The sequence below is a fragment of the Aulostomus chinensis genome, chromosome 18, assembly GCF_037954235.1.
Source record: "Aulostomus chinensis isolate RoL2024-O1b breed Wild chromosome 18, RoL_Achi_v1.0, whole genome shotgun sequence".
In the NCBI taxonomy this organism is placed as follows: Eukaryota; Metazoa; Chordata; class Actinopteri; order Syngnathiformes; family Aulostomidae; genus Aulostomus; species Aulostomus chinensis.
Genome location: NC_141337.1, coordinates 23,406,665 through 23,425,501, shown reverse-complemented (window position 1 = coordinate 23,425,501; position 18,837 = coordinate 23,406,665). Strand labels below are relative to the sequence as shown.

At 47.9% G+C, this 18,837-nt stretch overlaps 1 protein-coding gene and 1 long non-coding RNA gene across 4 annotated transcripts; both read right to left on the bottom strand.

Moving 5' to 3' along the window:
• Positions 1–4,868: 4,868 nt before the first annotated feature.
• LOC147245814 (uncharacterized) lies at positions 4,869–5,961 on the bottom strand. Its single transcript, XR_015110174.1, has 3 exons — positions 5,928–5,961; positions 5,425–5,477; positions 4,869–4,915 (listed from the first exon to the last, which is right to left on the bottom strand). It is a non-coding gene; the product is annotated as an uncharacterized LOC147245814 (long non-coding RNA).
• Positions 5,962–6,638: 677 nt separating this feature from the next.
• LOC147245813 (uncharacterized) lies at positions 6,639–10,755 on the bottom strand. Of its 3 annotated transcripts, XM_086185752.1 has the most exons (6): positions 10,201–10,408; positions 9,970–10,110; positions 9,779–9,859; positions 9,559–9,689; positions 9,222–9,471; positions 7,381–9,043 (listed from the first exon to the last, which is right to left on the bottom strand). In XM_086185752.1, the coding sequence occupies exons 1-6, from the start codon at positions 10,282–10,284 to the stop codon at positions 8,012–8,014; spliced, it is 1,719 nt and encodes a 572-aa protein (XP_086041878.1). In that variant the 5' UTR covers positions 10,285–10,408; the 3' UTR covers positions 7,381–8,011. The 3 variants fall into 3 exon arrangements, with proteins under 3 accessions (XP_086041876.1, XP_086041877.1, XP_086041878.1); XM_086185750.1 differs by having other exon boundaries at positions 6,639–9,043; positions 9,559–9,859; positions 10,201–10,755; XM_086185751.1 differs by having other exon boundaries at positions 6,639–9,043; positions 9,970–10,408.
• Between the last annotated feature and the right edge of the window lie 8,082 nt (positions 10,756–18,837).

Below are 18,837 nucleotides of genomic sequence, written 5' to 3'. Positions count from 1 at the left end.
CTACGACTCAGCATGAAGAGAGGACAATCAGAACAAGCCCAGGTTCCTCTTCAGCACAGTGGCCAGACTGACAGAGAGCTGCAGCTCTGCTGAGCCCAGTGTTCCTGTTTCCCTGAGCAGCAAGGACTTCATGGAAGGATTCAATGGTAAAATTCTACTGATGGACATCAAATTGATGGCCTCCTGCAGTCCTGGAGAAGCACATGAATCAGGCAGCTGTCAGGATGGCAGCGGCTCGTCAGAGGAGGATGGAAACTGTTAATTACTGAATGTTGTTGGCACGAAGAAATGCTGCTGCCTGCACTCACCACCAAGACAGTCCATCCATCCATGCATCCATCCATGCATCCATCCATCCATCCACCCACCCATGCATCCATCTATCCATCCATCCATCCACCCATGCATCCATCCATCATCCATGCATCCATCCATCATCCATGCATCCATCCATCCATGCATCCATCCATCTATCTATCTATCATCCATCCATCATCCATCCATGCATCCATCCATCTATCTATCTATCATCCATCCATCATCCATCCATCCATCCATGCATCCATCCATGCATCCATCATCCATCCATCCATCCATCCATCATCCATCTATCCATGCATCATCCATCATCCATGCATCCATCCATGCATCCATCATCCATGCATCCATCATCCATCCATCCATCCATCATCCATGCTTCCATCCATCCATGCATCCATCCATCCATCATCCATCCAACCACCCATGCATCCATCCATCATCCATCTATCCATCGATCCATGCATCGATCCATGCATCCATCCATCCATCCATCTATCTATCTATCATCCATCCATCTATCTATCCATCCATCTATCCATCTAACATCCATCCATCCATCCATCCATCCATTTTCTACTTCTAATCCTCTTGTCTGGATGAACCTCGTCTCCTCTTGATGAAGATCTTTGGACTGTGGCAGGAAGCTGGAGTACCGTAGAGAACCCACGCAGGTGCAGGGAGAACATGGAGACTCACTCAGACAGACCCCGAGCTGCAGCCGGGGCTGGAACCTGAAACCTTCTTTCTGTGAGGGGACAGTGCTGACCACTGCACCTCCGTGCCGCCCCCAAGACAATTTGTTTTTAAATCTTGTCAAGACAATTGTGATCAAAATGTACCTGAAATACTGAGATATAATTTAAGAGGCCATATCGCGCATGCACGCACACACACACTGACGCACACACACACACACACTGACGCACACACACACACACACTGACGCACACACACGCACACTGACGCACACACGCAATTTTCCATCCATAGAAACACTCATTGCAACAGCGCATGTTAACTCAATATATTTCTTATATAAGAGTGATAAAATTATCCTTTTTAATCAGACACTGTTTATTAATTTATTGATACACGCTGACATTTATTTTTGAATGTCTTGTATGTGCGCGCGCGCGCAGTCAGTCCTGAGAGGATGAGAATTGAAAAACAACAGTGACACCTAGCAACCAGGCGCTTCAGCAGACGTCATCACGTAGCCCCGCCCATCACGATATAGCTGATATATGGAGACGGAAGCAGATCATCAACGGTTATTTCACCTCCAGCTGCTCGGAGAGTCTCGTACTTTCTGAGGAGCCACTAAAACTTGCAGGGACATCTTTGAACGAGCTTCTCCCAGCTTTTTTGGAGTTTCGGCGGCCTTCAGCGACCCTCGGGGAGCTTCAGCGCGGTAAGACCCGATTCACCCGCTTCTTATCCACTCATGGTCCACCGTGCGAGGCTGGGCTCAGTTCGCCTTCCTGCCCCGGACTGCAGTCCACAATGAAGTGAGATTGATAATTGACAGAAATCTACAGGAATCTGTTAGTTTTACAGTTCGTCACTGTAAACCGTGTAAATTATTAGGCTAAGCTAATTAGCTTAGCATAAGTATTGTGACTTTAGTTTGAAAAAGGCTTTTTTTGCTTGGTGATGCAGACAAAGGCATTATTTTGTCCAAAATGTCTTTTTCCAACATTAAGAGGACTGACTTGCTGGTCTCATTTCACTTGTGAATGAGGTCAAGTTCATCCATGTACTGTTTTATCAGGCTGGTGCAGCTCCAGGTTGGTATTTGTCACTCTAATGGATCTGTTCCTGGGTCTGGCACTGTATTAAAGGCTCCGTCTATTATCAGAGCTGATAAATGATGGTACAGTGTGAATTTAAGCTTCTTGGACTCACCAAAAACCAGAAAATAGCATAGTTTCTACTGAGCCTCATTTAATATTCACACCAAGTTTTACACACCACATGTTTGAGTAGAGCTTTCTCCAAATGACAGGGATCATAAAATGGAGAATTTCAATATAAATGCAATGGTAAAAACTATAAACTGCTGAGTCAATTTGATGTTGGATTCTATTATCATCTTTCCAGAGTTGACAAGTAGAGGAGGACTGAGCAGCAGAAGGAGGCAGCAAACGTAAGGTCAGAGAAGAGAGACGGACAGGAGAGAGTTCAGCTGACTTGTTAGGGATTGTGAATTCATTGTTGCTGATGTGACAGTTAATATTGACTCCTGGTTGTGGATTCATTAGCTGTTTGTCTGTTTGAATGTGTCGGTGGAGTCACATCATGTATTTTGATTCATGTGAAGTTGTTTGAATTTGACAGGATAGTAAGTAGAGACGATGGGGAAGGAGTGGTGGAGAATAGTGGAGGAGGAGGAGGAGGAGGAGAGGCAGAGGAAGCTGGAAAGATCCAGAAGGGACAGAGCTAAGCTGTTGGAGACTGAGAGGCTGGAGAGGGAACAAGAAGAAAAGGTAAGCAAGGCAGAGGAGGAAGACCAGAGGCTAGGAGAAAAGGAAAGGTACAGAAAAAGGAGGGATGCCTGGTTAGAGAGGGAGAGGTTAGACCAAGACGTAGACGAAGGGAGGAAGATGAGGGAGGAATCGGTTAGACAGAGGGGTGACATGGGGAAAAGTGCCTTAATAAAACAGGCAAGACTGAGACAGGTGATCCTCAACCAAGAGGAAACAAAGAGGAAGGAGAGGCTGCAGGAAGAAGAGAGAAGGAGACAGAGGGAGGAGAGGGAATGGAGGCAGAAAAATATCTGGGAGGGTCGCAGGGAGAAGAGACTGAAAGTGACAGACAGGGCTTTCACTGCAAGGGAGGAGAGGGAATGGAGGCTGACTATTTATTGGGCGTTTCGTAAAGACAAACGCCTCCAGTCCATCGCCCAAGCCTCCAACAGAAATAAGGCAGTTAGAGTGAAACGCTTTAAAACTGTCCTCCCACGTAAGTGAAGTGGTGGAGGAGTGAGACAGGAGGTGGGAGGGGTGAGAGACAGTCAGGCTCTAGGTGAGGGACAGTAAGAGGGATGGGGGACAAGACAGTAGGGGGTGAGGGAGGAAGTAGGAACGGTGGGGACACAGTAGGGTGGGGGTTTATAAGAGGTTTCGTTTCCTGCATTCCAACAGCATTTAGAGGTAGAAGATCAATTGGCTCCAATAATCAGACCTGCAGTTTTTGCAGAATCCAGCTCTACTCCACAGGACCACCACTGGCAGTGTCAACAGCAGTACTGCTGGTATTTGCAGTAATACCTGTGGTATTACCTTAACTCTGGGGAATCATTGTGGAGGTCGTGTATGATCTGGAAAATAGCGACGTCCCTAAACTGGGGCTGCACGATTTTGACGAAAGCTATTTGCAATTATTTTGGGACAAATAAAAGGAACTCTCAATTTTTACAACATTGTTCTAATTTTTCATAGAAAACCAGTTGCGATGGTCAACTGGAGTTGTTTTCTTGTTAATGCGCCATAAACACTGGCGTTTGTAAAGCACATGAGGTCTGCTGCTGCCACTGGGCCTGTGTGAGGAGAGCTCCAGTCACCTTTGGTGACCCAAGTGTAGGATAATGATGCCAGAAGATGAGATCCTGGCACTCACATGCTGGTGGAATGCAGGTTTTGCTTTTCCTTTCATGTTCCATCAAAAAGTAAAAGACACTGGTAACGGTACTCCTGGTTTACTGGGACGGGGTTCGATTCCCTGTGGTGTCTTGCTGATTGACTTGGCTTTACATGAATGGGAGGTCGGGGGAGACGGTGGGGAGGGTGAGAGATTAAGAACGTAGGAGCTGTAAGAGGGGAGGTTGATGTGGTTAAAAATCAGTATTTTAGGAATGAGTCTTTGCTCATGCGACTTATTAACGTGTGTGATGTTACATGATCGAGATATGAGAAGGCAAGGCAAGGTAATTTTCTTTGTAGAGCCGTTTTCACCACCAGTTTGTCTCCAGGCTTCATGGCATCATAACAACATCCTCTGTCCTCAGACCCTCACATCGACTGAGGAGAAACTCCATAGAAAACCCTTTGAACAGGGAAAAATCAGAGAAACCTCAGGGTGAGCAACAGAGGAGGATCCCTCACCAGGACGGACAGACGTGCAGTAGATGTTGTTACAGACAAGAAAACAGTTTACAATACAAAATGTGGGAAACATGGAAATGTTAATAACAGCTGAAGAAGGAAGCTTCTGGAAGGGGAGGCAGGGAGAGCAAGCCAGCTTGATGGGGGACTGGATGGTAGACTGGTTCCTGGGAGGGGAGCGCAGGGAGAGCAAGCCAGCTTGATGGGGGACTGGATGGTAGACTGGTTCATGGAAGGGGAGGCAGGGAGAGCAAGCCAGCTTGATGGGGGACTGGATGGTAGACTGGTTCATGGAAGGGGAGGCAGGGAGAGCAAGCCAGCTTGATGGTAGACTGGTTCATGGGAGGGGAGGCAGGGAGAGCAAGCCAGCTTGATGGGGGACTGGATGGTAGACTGGTTCCTGGAAGGGGAGCGCAGCGCACCGGTGTAACAGTGGGGAATAAGGGGGGGGGGGGGGGGCGATGCAGGCGGCGGTTGGAGCTCTGGTGGATCTGTGGAAACACAGAGAGACTGAGAGACACCAAGGACAAACTACAAAGTGCAACAAGTAATGGTAATGAGGAGAGGAGAGGAGGAGAGAGGGGGAGAGGAGAGGAGAGGAGGGAAGGGCTCCATGTAACCTGATGTGTCCCCCAGCAGTCTCAGCCTATAGCAGCATAGCTATCAATGGTTCAGAGCTACCTCAACCAGTCCTAACTGACGGCTCTGTCATAGAGGAAGGTCTTAAGCCTGGACTTAAACGTAGTTAAAGTGTCTGCCTCTCTGACCCATGGAGAGATGCTGGTTCCACAGTAGAGGAGCCCGGTAACTAAAGGCTCTACCTCCCAGTCTGTTTTAGAGATACTGGGAGTCACTAAAAGACCTGCATTCTGGGAGTGGAGTGCTCTGGTGGACAGCAGGGACTAATGAGTTCTTTCAGATAGGATGGAGCTTTATCATTGAGAGCCTTATAAGTCAGCAGAAGGATTTTGAAGGAATCCTGAAGGAAAGGGACTCCCACCTTCCCACTTCCAAGCCGCTCTCTCCATGACTGCACTGGAGGATTGATTCCAGCTTTTTGACGCAGGAAACACAAAACAATAATTTAAGCCCATCGAAGTCTCAATATGAAATAAAATACAATATAATAAGATAAGGGAGGGGGACACAGACATTCAACTAGAGAACACCAAGCAAACCCACACCGAAAAAGGAGAGAATTTCCTTGTTGCTCTAAATTATATTTCTTAACTAAATGACATCTACACACACACACAACTACATGAACCTTTTGTGTCTTTTGGCTTTGATACAGAACAAATATTAACACCTCAGAGCATTTCCGTGTTCTGGTGTTACCTAGCAACAGGTCTGCTAGCTTAGCATGCAGCAAACTTCTCTATTTAAAAGATTACGACAAAGTCTTCAACTTCAAACATTAAAGATAGTCACAACTTATTAGCAATACTATCATCCCTTAATCGGGAACACGTATTTATGTATTTCATCGGAATTGTAGCCCACCTGGGTTGACAAATCAAGAGGGGCAGCGTTTAGCGTCGGCGTAGCTCGGCTGGAGGATTTCTTCTCCACTTCACCTCAATTTGGCATGAAGCTCCTCCGAGCTCTGCGCGCCCTCTGCTGGCCGACTTTAGTACTGCTCTAAAGCCGGAACAAAGTACCCCGTCATCTGAATTTCAATCACTTGTTAAAACGCAGCGAGCAAAAAGCCTGATTCTCATAAAAGACGCAGTTCAACATGAAACACCTCAATAACAAGGATGTGCAGCCACAAATCAAAGTCACATCCAAGGTGACTGAACTCGGACCACGGGTGGAGGCCCCACCAGCCGCAGCACGCAAGAACTTAGAAAACGAGGACTCTCCACGATACCAAATTACTAGAGGCTAAATAATGAAAAGTAGAATAAACAAGTCTCATTGATGCTAAAACAAAAAGAGTCAAATAAATGACAATCGGTGCAAAGAATTGTTCATGAATGACAGAAGGTTCCATTTTCCTTTAAATTCTTGCTTCATGTCCTCTTCCACCAGGACGACACTAGGAAGCACTCGGGGACATGTGGCGAGGGGAGCGTGTGGTCCGAAGAGCTGCGGCGGTCAAGAAGGGCCGGGTCTTCAGGGGCGACGTGCTGCTGCTGGACACCGGAGACCAGGTCGAGGACAGGGACCCTGAGGCGTGATTGAGCCAGCTCAGTTCTCCTGGTTGGGGGAGCTCCATGAGAGAATCTGCTTCATCTTCTCAGACATCAGCTGTTGCTCCTCACTTCCTTCGGTCACGCGCACCTTCACCTCTCCAGCACCACCACCATGCTTTTAGAGCTTCCCTCAGACTCAGGGACCAGCGGGGGTTGGTTGGGGGCAGGAGGGTCTGGACCCATTCTGATAGTCACAGAGAATCAGCACCTGGATGGAAGTCTTTTTAATGGGTGAACTCACACTTGTGACTGTGAAACTGAGCCAAAAGAACGATGAGGTTGATAATAAATGGTTCCTTTGTCTTTGTCAATTTGACGCCGAACCCGGAAACGCCGTTGCGCTGCGCTTCCTTTCCCGTAAAAAGCACCACTACCTCCCTCTGCTGGAAAACAATGGTAACTGCACACGCGCAAAAGACTGCAAATAAGTTTACCCCTCACTCAAGTCATTTTTTTGTGGGGTACAAAATACAAAACATAAAATTCAATATTTTTGATGTATCTTTGTATGAAATGCTTCTTTTATGTGGGTTCCAAACAAATCCTGAGCTGTTTGAATACGTGGGGTTCTAGAATTCCATGTTTTTATTAAGAGTTAAAAGACAGTAAAGCTAAAAGCAAAAGAAACCAGAGTTCCAGGTTTCAGTTCAGCTGTCAGGGACAGAGTAGCAGCGTTCACATGGAGCCACGACCAAGAGGGGCAACTGAGGCTGGACCAGCAGACGCTGGAATCTCTGTTCATGAAGGAAACTGAGGAGAAAATCAGGAGGAAGCCTCCTTGGTTTGCTGGGCGCCACCTCGACGGCCTGCGCTTGAACGATGACGTCCGGCTAAACATGTCGTCGCTGGTCGGAGTGGGCAGGGGTCCAGAGACACCACAGAGTCCAACGTGGTCTTGACAAATGTACTCACCAACTCAGTGTTTATTTAGTGAACTCAACTTGTGTGTCAGAACAACTTTGAGCAAAAGAACATTTAATGAATCAAGCATGAAAACAACATGAAATGATGAGTCAGCAGTGAGTCCTCTGAAGATCTGCCAGGAGAGAAGGATCTGGATCCAGGTAGTAGACCCGCCCTGCCAGGCCCCAGCAGCATCAGCCCCTGACCAGCTTGTTCCACACGTCTGCTGAATTTCATGTTCATAAACAAGCAGCTAGTGGGAACAATTTGAAAGTATCTAGGGGGCGCAGTCGAGCTACTTTTACACACCCCTGAATTCCTTACATTTCAAGATCAGCCGGTGATTGAGCCCTCATCATTTATGCCATCCTTGCTGGGGAGCCTCCTCAGACCCTGGACCCTCAGAACCACTGCTTTATAATACAGGACTCATCAGAGAAGCAGAACTCTTGATCCACCAGTACAGCCCCCACCCCGGCTGGGTCATCAGCGCCTGACAATCAGGGCCGCTACGGCCACAGGGATCAGGGTCAGCCCCAGACAGATCCCAGCTGTTTTCCAGAAGGACCTTTTCTTCACTTCTGGCACAGCAGCGTCCTCCAGAGGTTCAGGGGCTGTTGGAACCGGTTCTGCCCCCTCTCTGGAGGTCCTCCCGTGGTCCAACGACTGCTGCATTCTCTCAAGGTCCAGGTTTTCCTCCCTGACTTCATCTTGCTGAAGCCCCACCTCTGTGTGACGCTCCACCTGGTGGGTCTCTGCCACCTCAAGAGCAGTCTCTCTTCTCTTCCTGACCTCCTCACGGAGGCGGACCTCTTGCAGCTCCTTTTCCAGGAGAGCGTTTTTCCGCCTCTCCGCCTGGAGGTCAGCGGCCAGTTTCCCCACACAGGCCTCGAGTGTCACCTTCAGGTTCTCCGTCTCCCTCCGAAGAGAACGCTCTCTCTGAGCTGCGTCTTCTCGCATTGCCTCGATCTCTTTATTCATCTTGAGATGGAGGATTTGCATGTCTGTCTTCAAGGAGAGGGCCTGGAGCCTGTCCTCCCTGGTTCTGTCCGTGGTGGACCTCAGACCCAGCTTTTTACGGATCCATCGGAGGTTCTTAAGCTTCATCCTCCTGTCTCCGTTTCCCTCATCGTGCTCTCCAACCAGGTTCTCTAGCTGTAGATGCTCAGAGTCTTCATCACTCTCCTCATCGCTGGTGTCCTCGCTGTCCTCATCCTCGGTGTCCTCACTGTCCTCATCCTCGTCTTCTTCACTGTCCTCATCCTCGTCTTCTTCACTGTCCTCATCCTCGTCTTCTTCACTGATCTCATCATCATCTTCATCACTTTCTTCGTCACTGGTCTCATCACTGTCACTCGTCTCATTGCTGTCCTCTGACTCAGGTCTCTCCTCATCTTCATCCTCGTCACCGTCCTCATCCAAGTGATGAACACCGCCAGCAACAAAAGGATGAGTCAGGATCAGAGGCCATGACAGCCTCTCCTCAGGGTCTCTGGTCAACAGACCTCTCAGGAAACTCTGTAAAGGAGACGTCACATGGTCACGGTGAGCAGGACGCTACACTTTTCTTTGTCTTAATAAGCAGCAGTAAGCATCTTTTGGCTGTTAATGTTAGCTTGTGTTTGAGCATGCTAACACAGTGGCTAGCTAGCTAGTTAGCAGCTGAGGACGCAGTATAAGGATGGAGCTGTTGTACCTTGCAGCTGGGGCTCATGTTGTTGGGCCACTCAACCGAGCTTTCCAGGATGAGCTGCATCATTTGGCGTCTGGACTTTGAGTAGAAGGGAAGCTCCCCAGTGTGGAGCTCAAACAGGGTGCAGCCCAGAGCCCAGAGATCAGCAGTGTGGTTGTAGGGCTCCCCCCTTATCCGCTCAGGGGACATGAAGGCTACGGTTCCCATCTGGTACGTCAGCTTGGACGTGGGCTTCCTCAAGGCCCTGGCAAACCTGAGACAGAACGGCATCAAATATAAACACACTTGTAGATGATGACGCTCACAGCCACCTTTTCCTTCAACGTCGAAATCTTCTTACCCAAAGTCGCACAGTTTGACCACGCCGTCGTCCCCCAGCACAGTGTTGGCCGTCTTCACGTCCCGATGAATAATGTGACGTGAGTGCAAGTAGTGGAATGCTGAGAGCAGCTGGCAGGCAAAATTCTGGACCTTGGAAGAGGGAGAGAAGTGCAAATGTTGATGGGGTGAAGTCTCAGTGAGTGTCATGTCCGGCGTGACTGTGTGTAATGAAGGAGTACCTGGTGCTCTGGGAAGGTCCCACCATTGTGAAGGGCCTGGAGCAGGTTGGAGCCTCCAGCGTACTCCATCACAAAAACAAGCTGTTGACACAGTGGAGAGATTTGGTCACACAATGAGACGATGGTGCAGCGGATCAAGGATCCACCTGAGAGCAGGAGGCATTCAGAGGGAAGATTCATCGCTGTCTTACATATTTTTCCATTTGGAAGCTGCTCAGCAGCGCTACAATGTTGGGATGGCGGATTTTGCTCATAACGGCCATTTCCCTCTTGAGGAGTCGGATCTCCTGATATGAGCGACCATCTTTTTCGATGAACTTCAGAGCCACGATCTGAGGGACACATGAGAGCAGATGCTGACACATGGAAACTAAGTCAATGACAACAGTCCGTCTAATCCCGTCCCAGCTCAAGCTACTCACTCTGCCAGTTTCCGTTTCCTTGGCCCTGAAAACTTGGCCGAATGCGCCCTGTCCCAACTTCACCAGTTCCTGATAGGGAACCATTCTGAGTTGTTGGTCGACTGGTAGACTGGTTTGTGTTTGCAGAGAGTAGGAAACGTGTTCCTTTACACTCCGGTGTCCTTGAATCTGTCATCCTAGGATCACTGGCTGCTGTCAGCGATGGTGTCTCTGATGTTGTCATCTTGACTGGACGCTGTGATCTGCGTCTGTCATCTCCACTGACATCAGAACTCTGGCCCTACGCCAGCGTGCGCCCTCCCTCCACGTTCTCCTTCACGTGGATCGAGAAGGGAGTGAGTGTGAGAACATGTAGTCCTCCGTGTTCAGGCCCTCAGAAACATTTCCTCCAGAAACTGCAAGGTGACAGTGAAGCTGCAAAGAGCTGAAAAAAGTGAAAGGTGGAGGAAAAAAGAATGAATCCTTGAACGGGTAGAACAGACAGGAGAGGGCGGAGTGGAACCTGACAGCCAATGAGGCTCTGAGATCAGATCTGAGAACTCCCCTGATTCTGATTTCATGAGTCAATAACTGCAGGACACAAGCGACCTATAAGGCTCATGGAGTTCCTGCAGCTGAGGGGGTTCGACCTGATGATGGTGGTGATGATGGTGATGACAATGGTGATGATGATGATGCACTCCACCAGCCTTCGTCATCATCATCATCACCTGGTACGCTGTGGCCTCCCACAAAGACAAGGGGAGGGTAGAGGGGGGTCGGCTCCACTCTACCCTCCTGATTCCATTCCTAGATTCTGATGTTCTGGAAATGAACAACTAAATCTTTGTACTTGTACACTGTAAACTCTTTGTAATCTTCTGCAGTCTTGGGGCTTTCTTGTTCGGCAAATGTTTCAGGGCTTCTTGAAGTTCCTCCATTGAAATCGGTGACTCCAGAGCCGTTATTTGGTCTTGATTTAATTTTGGCAAGTCACTTGTGCTCAGAAAGGTTTCAATGCCAGATTTGGAGGGGTTCATCTCAGGTGAGTAAAGTTTTTATACAATTCCCTAAAAATGTCATTGATTTCTTCTGGGTCACAGGTTGTTTCCCCATTGGAGTCCTTAATGGAGGACATTGTTGCTCTTTCTTTGTTCTGTTTTAGTTGGTTTGCTAAAAATCTGCTGGATTTATTGTTCTGTTCAAAGTTCTCCAAGCGTCGTCTCTGCAGCTGAAATTGTGTTTTGATGTCGAGTAAATCGTTTGGTTTTAATTCCCTCAATTCTCTCAGTAGGTGTTCCTCTTGGGAGGCAGCATAAGATGTCTCCAAGGCTTGAATTTTTTCATCCAATTCTGTTTCGAGAGCTTTCTCCTGTTTTTTCTGATGTGAAGAGGAAGATATTATTTTGCCTCACATGACTGCTTTTGCCGCCTGCCCCAGCACCCAAGCTGAGACATCAGGCTGGTCATTTATCTCACAGAATATCGTCCATTCCTCCTGCGTGCGGGACTGGGAGCTGAACACACGATTACCTGTTTTAGGTAGATGGGTTTCCTGTAACAGGACAATGTCTGCTTGTGTCGGTGTGTTAAGATTTTTAGCCGTTCTTCACGTGAGCCGATTCCACGTACATTCCAAGTGACAAACCCTAGTTTGTTAGTGTCTAAACTGATCTACTGAGTGTAAGTTGTAATCAGTAGGTGAGTGAGCAAGAGAACCTGTACCTGTGTCTTTGTGCGTGTGTGTGGTGGCGCCAGAGAGGATGAGAGTGCATGTGTGTGGCAAATGTAACAATATTATATCCCTGCACTACAAACCATGTAAACATCACATTTCAAAATGACATGGAACACAGAACAACGACAGGAAGGACAAAGGGGGGACATGAACACTCACATAAATACACACTCGAGAGTGAACTCGGCATGTAGCAGTCGACCACGTGCGTTTTTATGTTTTTAGGTTCAACACAGTGTTGAAAGAGACAGAAGAAAAAACTACGAATGAGAGAAACTGGTGTTACCTTCATCCATGACCTTCACCATGCTCACACCATCCTCGGCTGAATCCGGTGAGTTCCGGTGGAGAGAGGAGACGCGCTTTAGCAGAGCCAAGGGGTGATCTCCGGATCACGGAACAGCTGGCCGTTAACGTACAGTTTGTCCACGCGATGACAGCGCGGGATCCTCCGTCGATGAACGTCTTCCTGACAGGGAACAGGCGTTTGCGGCGCTCCAGCATCTCCTTAGGGAAGTGATCGTTCACGCTGAAGTCCGTTCCTCTCAGCTCCCTGCCCCGGCTCTTCACCAGCTCCTTCTGCTTGAAGTGCTCCAACTTCGCAACGATGGGTCTGGGCCGCCGGTTCTCTGGCCTCTTCCCTCCAAGGCGATGCACCCGGTGGAAGGTGATGTTCTTCACGGTCTCCATCGGAAGTTTCAGTTGTTTGTGGAGGAAGTCTTTGAGGGACAGCTCGGGGTCTTCCTCCGTCTGCTCAGGTATGCCGGAGAATACCAGGCTGTCCCGCATGCTCCTAGCTTGGATGTCGAGGATGGCCTCTTTCATCCGTTTGTTCTCATCTCCGTCGCCCCTCGGTGAGTGTTTTCATGGAGGCTTTCAGGGCTTGATTTTCAGCGGCCAGTGAAGCCACCTGTTGCTGGCTGAATTCCAGCGACTCTCGGAGAGCCTGGAACTCTCTGTGGAGGATTTCCACCAGAGAGAGTCTTGCGTCGAAACTTGTCAGTTTCTTGTCCATTGATTCCAGGATGTCCCCGAAGTCCTTATCGGGTGATGAGGGTGCGCTGGACTGTCGGCTTCTTTTAGGAAGTGGAGTCGCCGCGTTGTCGGTCTTCCCCATGACGACTTGGTGGGAGCACTCGTCGACGTACCCCTGCAAACTTTCCAGGGTCTCTTCTTCCAGATTTATCGATGAGGCTTGTTTGTGGGTGAGAGAGTTGAAAATCTCTGACCGCAGTTTGAGTTTTTGATGAATCAAACTGTGTAAATTGGCGTGAAGGAGTTGGCTTGTTTTAGAATCTTCAGATATGTGCCGCCATGTTGAAGTACGCACCAGTGTGACGTTCACTCTGACCTGCTCAGTTCCTCCACAGTTGGACCCGTTGTTCTGTCTCACAGGTTTTTCTCTCTCTGACCTCCTTTTTGGTCTTTGTCCCCACATCTTCTCAAGCTGTAGGAGTTTCTCTTCCTTGTCTGTCTCCTCTCTCTGCGGATCTGTCCTCTCCCATGTCCTCTCTGGCTCTGGGAATCTGTCCTCTCCCATGTCCTCTCTGGCTCTGGGAATCTGTCCTCTCCCAGGTCTCCTCTGTCTCCAACAAGGATGTATGTCTAGGAACTAGTTGCCCACTTCTGACATCTTTTTAAGCTGGGAATGAGGACATCCACTGAGCTGGGTCACTGCCACGGCAGCTCTCCTCTAATGAGCTTGGCTCTTTGGTTCAATGCTAGAAAAAGGTTCAATGGCCAGGAGCCCAAGAGGCCCGAGGGACTTGTTTAACTCCACTTGAGTTGTACAAATTACATTGTAATTGTCAGATTTTGTGTAACAAAAGTCAATGTCCAAACCTCTTTAAATGCAAAAAGAAGAAATTCTGAAACAAATCTGCAGGGGCGAGGATCACCAAGACAAAATCTGTAAAAACATGAATCTGATACAGTTGCTAAAACCAGATGCTTGGCTGGAATGGGGACGGGGAGAGAGAGAAACACTGCTAAACTCGTGGGAGCCCTCCTGTGCAGCGTGGTGGAAGAAACTGGCATGAATATAAGACAGGGTTCCTATACAGGCCATAATTGGTGATGATAAATAGAGAAAACCCTTCAGGAGCAGGTTCATCCAGAGCTGGGCGTATCTTTCAAGATCTGGTTCACAACAGTCACAAAGTAGAACTTGGTAGCACAGAGGAGATTCCTAAAACGGATGTGTAGGACACAGAGATCAAACCAAATAGAACATACAGAGATAAAGAAGTTGGAAGTTGGACCGAAGATGCATTGAAGGAGGAATGAAGAACTCAAAAGCTCCCAAAAAATAAAGGATCAAGAAAGTTAAACTGACAAAGATTTGTACAGATATTTGCAGTTGAAGCATCACGTGAGGGCCTGACCGATAAGGATATGTTTGGGGCCGATTTCTATATCAGAGAATAAAACATTCCAATAACCAATACATTATAACCAATATATTGACCGATTATTTGTTTATTTTTTTACATGCTTCATGTAAAAAGGACAAAATACCTGCTTTTGTTGTCTTAAATATCATTCCAAACACTTGTTACCAAGTTTCACCTTGAAGGGCAACCCACTATCATCTCAGTAAACATTTACAAGTCTCTCTGACAGTGTCAGCATTTACAAAGTAACAGATTTATTGAAGCAGAACTCATGGCAGGGCTGTTATTGCTGTGCATTACATTGCTCAGTGTCTAATTTAGATGTCGGTCAGTGTGTCTCTGTAGGTGAGAGGCAGGCGGATGAACAGCGTCGTATGGATTCGCATGCCCTCTCAACGGTGTTCATTTTCTTTCCTCCATGAAGTTCTAACTTCGGTCAGTGTAGGAGACACACAGGCTAAGAAGGAGGGGCGTGGTGTGCTTGAGTGTGTGTGTGTTGCATAGGGGTTGGTTCACGGGGGAGTAGGCGTGTGTGCGTGCAGAGGTGCATGTGCGTAAAGGTGGGCACTCGCCGGGAACACAGAGGAGAGAGAGTCAGGGTCGGGTAGTCGCCGTAGTTTTTGTTGATCGCGACCCACTCATTCATTCATCACCCTTTTCCTGATTAATCACTGGTTTCATTTTTTCATGAATCCATCCTTGATGCGCTGTGATAGCTCTGGGCTGGTTGTTTTATAATAAATGCACCAAAACGCCTTTGGATCTCAGCGTTTCTGTCAGCTTGGCCTCTGGGAGCGCGTCATGAATCCACTAAGATGAGGACCCAACCTCCCATTCTCAGCGGCTAAAAGGATCGTGCAGGAAGCCGCAATAGTCAGAAACGCTTTTTCCTCCTCAGAAGTTAAAAACACACAGTCCGCGCTGCTGAAAATAAAAGCAGCCACAACCTTTGTTTTTTGTTTTGTTTTTTTGATGAAGCGTCATGCTAATTTGCTCTGGTCTTATCTCGTCTGGTAGCATGCAGCTGCCTGAGTGAGCGGAATATTACCTTGAAGTACTGGAACGTTACTGTTACATCCTTCATGACGCCGTGACTCACTCGCTGAAATAGTTTAGCAAGGTAGCTAACATTTAAGCTAGGTTATCCTAACTTTCTTTAGCTTGCTAACATATCATGTCACGCTGGACTGATAATCTCAGTGAAACGTGACAGACGCAACAAGGGACGTCATTGGAAACTTTTTTGTATTCCACAAACTAATTATTATAAACTCACCACTGAGGTAAGCTGCTTGATTTCAGTCTGGTATGCGATGCTGTCTTTCCAGCACCGTACACTCCTTCACGCTCACACTGTGGGGTTGCTGTGGAGCGTGACATGTCAGAGTCGGAGCGCCCTCTACTGGATACACAAGGACATCATTTCTAGACCTGACATTAGAAGCTAACGAGCAACTGAGAGCCAACCTGGCGGGCTAGCTAAATAGCCGTCAGAAAAATGAGCGCTGCACTTTGCTATTTTCATATTGTCAAACAAAAAAATGAAGTTCCAGTTCGAAACATTACCTCATCACTACAACAATGTCACAAATGAACTGAAAGACGATGCTTTCTCAAGGCACAAATGTAGAAATGAGCAATAAACATAGCAGTTAGACAACACATGAACTCTGTGAGAAATGTTAGCTGTTCCCATGACTACCAGGTCGCTCGTGACAATGAAAGCAGTGCTTAACCAAACTCAGCCACTAGAGGGCGAAAATAGCATCAAAATAAAGTGCTTCCTCTGCCTCTTTTAGTGTTAATGGTACGTGTAATAAGTGTAGTTTGTTTGTAGTCCTGGAGGCGAGGCTTAGTGAGTTAGAGACTCGGCTCCGCACCATGGAAGCTAGCGTCCTAGTCCTTTACCTTCAGGAGCTTCTCAGTCCACCTGAGCGGGTGCGGAGCCACCTAGCCTAGCCACCGCTAGCAGCCGGGAACTAGCCAGTCCCGCTGGGTGACATCACGAGGGAAACCTCGACGCAGTAAGCCCGTGTTTGCCCACCAACCCCTTCATGTTTCCAACCGCTTTTCCCCGCTCAGCGACACACCCGCTGCGAGTAAAACTCTACATGTCGGCTCGGTAGCTCGCAGCCCCGCTGTGAAGCCGACATCAGTCATTGGCAGTTCTGTTCTCCGCAACGTGAAGGTGGAGACTCCAGCGAGCATAAAGTGCATCCCAGGGGCCAGAGCGGGCGACGTTGAGGCAAATCTAAAGCTGCTGGCAAAACGTAAGGTTAAATACAGTAAGATTGTAATACATGTCGGCGCTAATGACACCCGGCTTCGCCAGTCGGAATTAACTGAAGTTAACATGGCTTCGGTGTGCAGCTACGCAAAAACAATGTCGATCTCCGTAGTTTTCTCTGGCCCGCTGCCCAATTTAGCGAGTGACGACATGTTTAGCCGCATGCGTTCATTCCATCGCTGGATGTCCAGGTGGTGCTTAGATAACAACGTGGCTTACATAGACAGTTGGAGCTCCTTCTGGGGAAAGCCTGGTCTGATTCGGAGAGATGGCGTCCATCCTACTTTGGATGGTGCATCTCTCTTATCTAGGAACAGAGGCCAATTTATTAGCCATACTAATCCCTGACAAGCAACCAGAGTTCAGACCAGCAAGCAGAGCTGCAGTTTAACACGCCCCTCTGCTGGTTCCTTGGTGTTGTCACCCACCCAGCCTATAGAAACTGTGTCTGCCCCGAGGCTGTATAAGCCTGCACCCAAATCTGGAGGAGTAATTTATAGCAACTTAGTTCAAATTAAAACCACTGCTCCAGCAAATCAGCACAATGCAACTATTAAATGTGGTTTGCTTAATATTCGATCTCTCCCATCCAAGTCTCTCCTAGTGAACGATTTAATTACTAATTATCAGATTGGTGTATTAGCACTCACTGAAACCTGGGTGCAGCAAGATGAGTATGTTAGTTTAAATGAATCTTCCCCTCCTGGCTACATTAACTACCATGTACCTCGCACCACTGGCAGAGGAGGAGCTGCAATCTATCAGTCAAATTTGCTGCTTAACCCTCGACCTAACAGTTCATTAACTCATTTGAGAGCCTTATTGTCAGCTTTTCCCACCCAGACTGGAAAGCAGAGAAACCACTCTTACTTGCTGGGGTGTACCGTCCTCCTGCACCTTATTCTGAGTTCTCAGAAGAACTCCCTGACTTTCTGTCTAACTTGGCATTGAACTCAGACAAAGTCATTCTAGTGGGTGACTTTAACATCCATGTGGACATCAATGATGATCGTCTGACCACTGCGTTTAAGTCACTTCTTGATTCTGTTGGCTTCTGTCAGAGGGTAAACAAACCCACTCACACTTTTAATCACATCCTTGATTTAGTACTCACTGATGGAATAGAAGCTGACCTCATTACAGTTCTTCCTCAGAACCCCGTCTTGTCTGATCACTCCTTAATTACATTTGAATTTACTTTAACAAATTATATCCTACCTGGGAAAAAGTCCCACTTCAGTAGATGTCTATCTGACACTGCTGTTTCTAGATTTAGGAGCTTATTCCAGCAGAGCTTGCTGCCACATCTTGTAGTGATATAATGGGCAGTTATGCTGATTCCACCCCCTCGCAGGGAGACTATCTTGTGGACAGCACTGCAGCAGCACTCCTTGGGACACTTGATGCCGTAGCTCCCCTGAAGAAGAAGGTTATCAACCAGAAAAGAATAGTTCCCTGGTACAGCCCAGAGCTGCGTGCCTTAAAACAGAAGACCAGACAACTGGAAAGGAAGACACATTCCAGCCAGCACGAGGAAGTCCGCCAAGCCTGGAAGGAGAGTTTATTAATATATAAAAAAGAACTCCGTAATGCCAGAAGCGCTTACTACTCGTCCCTGATAGAAAAGAATAAGAACAACCCCAGGTTCCTCTTCAGCACCGTGGGCAGGCTCACCAAGAACCATAGTGCTGTTGAGCCATGCATCCCCCCAACTCTCAGCAGTAACGACTTCCTGTCTTTCTTTACTGAAAAGATTGTGAATATTAGAACAAAGATTGCCAGTAATGGAGGACAGACTACAGTCCCCATAGAAGCACCTCCCAGACTTGGTGCTCACTTGGACAGCTTCTCCCCCATCGACCTGTCAGAATTAACTTCTGCAGTCGGTTCCTCCAAGTCAGCCACTTGTCTGCTGGATCCCATCCCAACAAGCCTCCTTAAGGATGCCTTCCCTCTAGTCAACACTTCTATATTAAATCAAATTAATCTTTCCTTAGTCACAGGTTATGTGCCACAGGCCTTTAAGGTGGCTGTCATCAACCCTTCACTTCAAAAACCTTCTCTTGACCAGGATGTGTTAGCCAACTATAGGCCAATATCCAACCTCCCCTGCATCTCCAAGATCCTTGAGAAGGTTGTCCTGGAGCAGTTACATGAACATCTGCACAGCAACGAGCTCTTTGAAGCCTTCCAGTCTGGATTCAGGGAACACCATAGCACTGAAACAGCACTGGTCAGAG

Excerpts from the sequence above, each read along its gene's own strand:
- LOC147245813 (XM_086185750.1), bottom strand. The coding sequence starts at position 10,423 with ATGACAACATCAGAGACACCATCGCTGACAGCAGCCAGTGATCCTAGG. Across the intron at positions 10,111-10,200 it reads AGGAAACGGAAACTGGCAGA|ATCGTGGCTCTGAAGTTCAT; the intron begins GTGAGTAGCTTG and ends TGTGTCCCTCAG. Across the intron at positions 9,472-9,558 it reads GTCAAACTGTGCGACTTTGG|GTTTGCCAGGGCCTTGAGGA; the intron begins GTAAGAAGATTT and ends GTTCTGTCTCAG.